Source organism: Camellia sinensis, chromosome 11, assembly GCF_055761805.1.
Source record: "Camellia sinensis isolate YWXY chromosome 11, ASM5576180v1, whole genome shotgun sequence".
Lineage (NCBI taxonomy): Eukaryota > Viridiplantae > Streptophyta > Magnoliopsida > Ericales > Theaceae > Camellia > Camellia sinensis.
Window position 1 is genome coordinate 6,339,482 of NC_138971.1, and position 8,195 is coordinate 6,347,676.

Below are 8,195 nucleotides of genomic sequence, written 5' to 3' on the forward strand. Positions count from 1 at the left end.
ACCATCAAAAGCAATAGTACTTACTCATCAAAAGAGTCGTATCCACTACCATTGCCCTGCATTTGTCTCATAAAGTGTTCAAACTGCTCAAAGCGTCCTTCATATGATTGAATTATCCCTTTCAGTGATGCTACCTCTTCTTTAAGGCCCTTAACCTCTTCATCACGTGCTTGTGACCTAGTTGTAGAATTGAATGCAGAAGACGGCTTTGGACCAACCCCGAAACCTCTCAAATACCCTGAACGCTTCCCAAGGACTTGAACAGTAATTTCCTCCTGTGTTAGCGGGGTTGCTCCAGGCTGTGAAGATTCCTCACGAAGTTGGTCCATCTTTTCCTGTTTGTGTTAAAAAAAGAAAAGAAAAAAAAAAAAAAAAAAGGATCCACAGTTATCATATTTTACAAGTACACTAACTAGTTAAGCATTATATAGGACTATGAATAACAAATATAATGAAGGTATACTTACATATAACTCCGCACAAACTGGTTCAATCCAATCCTTTTTTTTTTTACTCCAATGTGAGGTCTTGAAAAAATCTACAATGTGAGGCTCCTTTCCAGTTTCAATTCCCTACATGAAACATATAAAATGCAAGCTTAGTAATATTGTTAATAAAAAAATTGCACCATTAACTATAAGTTTTAAAACAAAAAATAGGTTACCTCAATTGAGATTGCTGCTGAAAATGACCTTGAACCCATGGTGTGATTATAGGGTAACTTTTTCCTGTTGGCTATATTTCTTGTTGACCGTTTCTACAATGCAATAGAAATATTAACTTAAAAATCAATATCCAAGCATGGTTCCTATATCTTTCCCTCCATCTCTGCAATTTCCTTACTCTGTCTCATATATAATTGTATATTATTTGAATTTCAAAGAAACTTGGGACCTTTGACTTATTCATTGTAGTGCAATTAAAAGAAACATCCATGACTGTTAAGTTAATTACCTTGTGTGTGTCACCAAGAAACACTTCATCAATCATGTATCTCCAATCTTCTTCGCTCACCCCAACAAATGGTTTACTATAAGGATCTGTACCTTCTTTCAGCAACTCTTTGTAATGTTCATGCATATGATATCGCCAGCCTTTGAACAAATGTGTGGCCTTTGTGTCAATGATTTCTTGTGGAAGTGGACTCTCATCATATCCTTCAATCTCAAACTTATCCTGTCCCAATTAAACATAAAATGAAAATTAAACATCTTATATATTAATTACTTCAATCTCAACAACTATAAAAATTAAATTACCCGCAAGGATTGTACAATAGCTGCTCGAATGACTGGTGGAACGTCCTCCCAATTTTTTGTTCCTTGCAATGGGGCTTGCAATCGAATTTGTGCCCCCAATTCGTTAGCGGCCTTGGTGGCATTAAGCCCCACAAATGTCCTCCTCTCAATAGAAACTCCAACAAAAAGCTTCTTCCCACTATGTTGGCTGATGAGTCTACTACTGTTCTTACCCCTAGTTGGTCCTCGTACTCGCTTTACAGATGGACCTATATTATAAACACAAAATGAAACACTATTATAGGCTGCTGCTAAATAGGTTGCTGTTGCTGTACATCAGATGAAATATATTAGAGAAATTTTCACACAGTTGGGTCAATTGTATTTGCACACAAATAATTGAGTGGCAACATTCCTCCTAGTTTGGGAAATTGTCGACTAAAGACTTGGAACATTATGGTTCTGTCTATAAAGGGGTTTTGGGCAGCGATGGATTGACTGTGGCTGTGAAGGTGCTCAACCTTACAGAGAAAGGAGCTGCCAAGAGTTTTGTGGAAGAATGCAATGCTTTGAGAGGTATCCGACATCGGAACCTCATCAAGCATCTCTCTACATATACTCTCGTATGTACATATCCATGTATGTATTGTTACTTGACAATGATTTGTGCGCTCTAGATTTTACATAAATATATGCATGTGTATGTACATTTCTCATCTCTGAAAGAAAGTTGATTATTATGCTTTATTTGTCTGGTGCAATATAATTATGGTGTTTCATGACATTTATCTGTTCTTCAATCCTCATTATATTATTTTATCTTTCTGAATATAAGCTCAATTATAGTTTATGGCATGTGGGAAGCAATGCTTTAAACATTTTGTTCGATGATTTGTTGGGCAAATTCCTATAGCTTTCTTTTTGTCATTCATGTTTGTGTCGTAGCACTAGTCTTTAAAATTTATCTATGTTACAGTTATCCTCCATGACATTAAATTTTCCATCGTGGTTACAGTCGATGTCAAGTATATTTGTTCTAGTCCTCATATGGGGGACTGTTGGATTTAAGTTTTATCGGTTGTACCACCTAATCAAGGAGGTTAATTTTTATAGCAACAGATAATAGTGGACGTTTTTGTGCGGCCTTACTGGCTAGGTTAGAATATGATCATTTGGATTTATGGACTTGAAATGAAAGAATTTGGATACTAATCAATAAAGGATAATAGCTCAAAGTTAGATATGATAGTTTAGATATAAATTTCCAGATTGTGTTCAAGAGCTTTTCCGTAATGGATGATGATGGATTTGGAATGACAATGTAAAAGCAGTTATCTGAAATCTTATCTGAAATCCTTCATATTAAGTGTTATAGTTGTACAAGGATTATAATAAAACACTACTACTTTACTCTGTCTTCCCTTTTGGTTTCTTGATCTATCTATAATAGCCAACTCCCATATGATTTAAACAATTTAATCTCAATCTCTTCATTTGAAATCAATATATCCAAACGGAACCTAAATATGTTCAATTTTGATTCCAGGGATTTTTCTTTTTAAGAAACCACCTTCATATTGGTTTTGAATCTGTTTAGTTTCACCTGATATGAGGGATGTATGATGGTTTTCTATTAAACACACTGAATTGGTGTGGTGAGAGGAAAAATTGATTATTGATGGGGAAGGACACTGAAAAATCCTAATTGGGAGAAAAAGAAACCCAATAGAAGAATGGAATTGTAGGAGGGAACTATTCTTTATGAGCTTAATAGTAGCTGATTTTTCTCTGTTGCCTGAGATATTTTTTTTTCTTCTTGATTTCCCACAGGGTCATGATATTCTCATGGCTACAATGCTTAATGGGGCAGCAATTATGGATGGAGCATTACTTCTCATTGCTGCCAATGAAAGTTGCCCCCAACCACAAACATCAGAGCACTTGGCTGCTGTCAATCAACAGTTCCAAGATTCAACTCAAATCATTGCCAGGCCTTGTAACATTCGCACACACTAGATAGAAGGTATGTAAAACCCTTTATGATAGAAGTTACCCAAAACAATACATGAAATTATGTAGGAAAATTAAAGACGAGAGAGGAAAAGATCTGTGCGTTTCCTGGTGTGAAAACGTGAGAGAGATCTCATTGCCTTATATAGACAATCAAATATCTATTCATGAAAAAACACACCTCTTGGTTAAGGTATGTTTCTCATTAGATAAACTCTTGGCCAAAGAACTGATACCCAATAACGGTTAAGAAAACAAATAATAAATAAAAAAATAAAAACAAAAACAATTTAAAAATTGTAGCCACGCTACAATGCGGGACAAGCACATATACTAAAAATACACAACTTATAAGTGGAAGTTTTGAAACTTTCTATTCACGTTCCAACAGGGCCAACAATCAACAAGGCGTAATGAATTGACATTGCTAGATCAAGCTCATATTTATATGATGACATGCAAGAGAAACAATTTACTCCAAATTGATGTGCGATATGTGAATCATACAAAGATCTGTGAATCCAGAAAAGACATGTGAATGAAGCATATGAAGTCTCCTTTTCACTACATCTGAAACAGTAGAGAATGCATCATGTAATCTGGTGCAAGTAAAGCTTGTAGGTTTGTGTGGTAAAGGCATGCTTATGCTCAAAACTTCCAACTACAAAGTGCAAACACAGACCACAAGAAAGGAAAATAGTAAAGGGGAAAAAAACTATGTTTACCATTACAACATTTCTTTCTTAATTTTACAGATAAGAAAGGCTGCAAACTTCTCTGGACATAGTCAGCACTTAGATTACGGTGAGACCTTCCTTTAATCTGCAGTTACGAAACTTACCCTTTGTCTACTTATTTCTTTCTTGCTCAGCTGGTCTCGCTTTGTTTGATCGGATAGTGTTTCTTTGATTTTTTACGAACACATTTATTGCATGTATGGAACTGCTTAGCCTATTATTAAAAGTTGGTGATTTAATTAAGCTTATGTTGGTTAAACTTTGCTTTTCAACTAATTTCTGCATTTAATTGAGGTTGAGATTTTATTGGCCCATAACTCTGCCGGTGTTGTGCTTACAGTTTTATCTTCACAACCAGACCTAAGCCTAGAGAAAGAAGAGGGTTGCAACGCCAAACTTAAAAGTCACACCTTTGTGAACATGGGTCTTAACAATTTTTCGGTCAGGATGTTCCCACTTGCGTTGTGATGCATCGGAGCCTGGGTGTAGTTATAAATGAGCAACTGATACCTAGAGTGTTCCACCCAAGCAATGTGCCACATCAGCTGTGTGATTGTTACAGATCTGTAACAGTCATACTTCAATACTAACAAATTTTTAATCATAATCACTCAAAAAAGAGTAAGCATGTAGTAACTACTCAACATTGATTACAGTTTCAGGAGCAAAAAACAAATTGTTCTATACAAAGGATGAAACACTTACCAATATCAACTGTTTGCGAAGATGGAGATGCATCCACAGGAGATAGACTTGCAAATGCATCCACAGGAGATGCAGCTGGGAGCTCAACCAGGTTTGCCTCTGACATTGAGGTCGTCGACCTCCTCTTAGTGGCTTGCCCAGGTGGCATCTGTGTAGTCTTTGTATCTAACAAATGAATTGTAAGCAACCAAAAGTAAAAATTTAAAATGCATGACAATTTATGAAATTATAAGATAACCTAATAGTGTAATATTAGAACCACATTACAAGTCAAGAAATTATCAACAAAAAAATTCATTACAATTTGGATCATCACTAAACATGTCTTCATTTTTTTTATCAACAAACAAAATAAGATTATATATAATGAACACAAATACATCAGGAGCATAGCTATTAAAACCAAACAAACTTGGCGCCAATGAGCTAGCCCAAACATCCACTAGTAATATAACCGTTGGTGAGAAACCAACAAGAAGAAAACCAACAGGAAAACAGAGGAGAAACCAGCAGGAAACATAAAAAACAGATTCAAGCAGCAGCCGCATTTCAGCATTACACCAGCAGATTCAAAACAGATTCAGCAGATTCAGATTAATAAACAGATTCAAACAGATTCAGACAGATTCAGCAGCATTACACCAGCAGATTCAAAACAGATTAATAAACAGATTCAGACAGATTCAGGCAGATTAATAAACAGATTCCGATGTTTCCAAATGGACCACAATGAAGCAATAGGTACAACATTCCAGACTTGTTGTAACTAAACATGTCTTCATTAACAAGTGCATGCCATTACAATCAAGAGCATTACAATGAAAATGACTTGATAATGCAAAAAATAAAGGATATTACAATCAAGGCTCTATATCATCATCTGTATCCGAGTTACTATGACTATGAAATTCATCTTCATCATCACTAGGATCATTTGAATGTTGATCATTATCATCACAGATAAAATCATCTCTGTTTGGACCCTCTACATGTACACTTGTACTAGATTGCAGAACCACTTGACTTGGAATAATATCAGGTGCAATATCAGTCCTACGTAAAGTGTTGCTAATGGAATCTGCAATGCTGATTTGGACAATTTCAGTGGTCTCGTCCTGCTGGAACACATCATTCGGAATAGGCAATTCATTATCATCGGGATCTACATCCTCAAGCTCCGGCACATTCCATATTCCTCGACGTTGAAATCGCTCTACGACTTTCCAATGTTCACCTAATTTGGTATCATTGACATAAAAAACTTGTTGCACCTGGCTTGGCAAGACAAATGGGTCATTTTGATACCAACGGCTTCTTACATCAATGGTTGTCAAATGTGTTTCAGTGCGAAATGTTCTGTTGCTACCAGTGTTAAACCATTCGCATTGAAACAACACAACTCGATGCCCGAACATGTATGTCATTTCCCAAACTTTAGTCAACTGACCATAGAAATCAATTGACATACCATGATGATCCCCTTGAACAACCAACCCACTATTTTGACTTTTACGACGGTTGTCTCGCTCTTTCGTGTGGAATCGAATGCCATTACAAATACAACCTGAATAAATATTCACTATTGGACTAGGACCATTAGCTAATGACCACAACTCATCAGTTGCTTCCGATGATCCTTCAGCTCGTAATTGATTTATCTACATGAACATGTGACAAGGATGCATGATGTTAATATCAATCTACGAACAGTGAATTATGTTTATGATGAGAGGTTACATATTATCTATGTATCTTATATATTACCCGCTCTTTGAACCACCTAGGAAATTCTTCTTGTTGTTGTCTTGTAATGTCATGTACATTTGCATTTTGTAACTGATTCTTGTGTTCTCTACTTGAAAAATCAAATGTGAATAATTAGTACTTGAGGGTGATCATAATGAAAAGCATTTTGCATAGACTTAACTAAATGAGAACATACTCTAGATATTCATCAATTTCAGGACTATTATACAAGATAAACCAATGAGCCACTTTTCTTTCATTCTCAGACACGTCAACTGCCCTTTGAGTGAGCCCAAAAGTACGGACTTTTTGTGAAAAAACTGAATGCCCTGAGCCAACATCACCACCATCTTCATTTCTTTCCTCTCTGTTAAATACGGTTTCAATCCCACCAAGATACATAGAGCAAAAAGTTAGGCATTCTTTGACAATGTAAGCTTCTGCAATTGAACCTTCTGGGTGAGCTCGATTTGCTACATACCCTTTCAAAATCCCGAGTAATCTTCAACAAATAATAGGAAATTATTATATAAACCATATATATGGGTATACTATAATATTAAAAAAAATATAATTTCCCATCAAAGAGCATAAAAATACCTTTCGATAGGGTACATCCATCGATATTGCACTGGCCCTCCAAGAATGGCTTCGCGAGGCAAGTGAATAGCTAAGTGAACCATCACATCAAAGAATGCAGGTGGAAAAATTTTTTCTAGCTTGCAAAGTATGAGTACTATGCTCTCTTGTAATTTTTTCAAATCATTCACCCTCACTGTTTTTGAACATAACTGTTGAAAGTAATTTCCCAACTCAAACAATGCAATAGAAATGTCCTTGTTAAGATACCCACGCATTCCAATAGGAAGAAGTCGTTGTATAAGGACATGGCAATCATGACTTTTCAAACCGGATAACTTGCCGCCCTTTGTGCTCACACACATAGAGATGTTTGCTGCATACCCATCAGGATACCTAATCGATTTTAAGAACTCACAAAAACCTTGTCTTTCCTTTAGGGACAATGTGAACAATGCAATGGGTTTTTCAAAGGACCCATCCGCGCGCCTCTTTAAGTGCAAATCCTTCCTAATTTTCATATCCTCTAAATCCATGCGTGCTTTTTCCGTATCCTTGTTCTTTCCATCAATGCTCAACAAAGTCCCAATTAAATTATCACATATGTTCTTCTCTATGTGCATGACATCGAGGTTATGTCGTAACTTGAGTGTCTTCCAGTAAGGCAATTCGAAAAATATGCTTTTCTTTGTCCAATTCAGGACGGTATTTTCATCCCTTTTTCTTTTTTGGTTGCTTGGATGCTTCCCAAATGGTTTAAATGTTCCTGAATGCAATTGATTTAAAATTTGTTCCCCTGACAACTCCGAAGGTCTTGCTCGATCATCTGCCTTACCATTAAAGAGCTTACTTCTTCGCCAAGGATGGTCTTCAGGTAAGTATCGGCGAGCACCAGTGTATCCTATCTTACTTCTTAACCGTTGTGATGATGCATTCTCATTACAATTGGGACAAGCCAAATATCCTTTTGTACTCCACCCTGACAAGTTACCATATGCAGGGAAGTCATTAATAGTCCACATAACAGTTGCATGCATTCGAAAACTTGCCCCAGTTGAGGCATCATAAGTAACTACACCATCTTCCCATAACTCCTTCAACTCGTCAATTAATGGCCTCAAGTAAACATCAATATCTCTCCCGGGTGCTTGTGGTCCAGGAATAAGCAATGACATCATGG

The 8,195-nt window shown here is 36.4% G+C and overlaps 1 protein-coding gene across 1 annotated transcript; it reads right to left on the bottom strand.

Moving 5' to 3' along the window:
* Positions 1-334: 334 nt before the first annotated feature.
* Positions 335-2,225, bottom strand: LOC114255839 (uncharacterized). Its single transcript, XM_082896571.1, has 5 exons — positions 2,213-2,225; positions 1,260-1,567; positions 955-1,176; positions 665-757; positions 335-572 (listed from the first exon to the last, which is right to left on the bottom strand). Exons 1-5 carry the CDS (start codon positions 2,223-2,225, stop codon positions 417-419), a joined length of 792 nt encoding a protein of 263 aa, XP_082752697.1. The 3' UTR covers positions 335-416.
* Positions 2,226-8,195: the final 5,970 nt, after the last annotated feature.

Coding starts and splice junctions, on each gene's coding strand:
- LOC114255839 (XM_082896571.1), bottom strand. Junction 758..954: donor TTCTTGGTGACACACACAAG/GTAATTAACTTA, acceptor ATTGCATTGTAG/AAACGGTCAACAAGAAATAT. Junction 573..664: donor CAGCAGCAATCTCAATTGAG/GTAACCTATTTT, acceptor TGTTTCATGTAG/GGAATTGAAACTGGAAAGGA.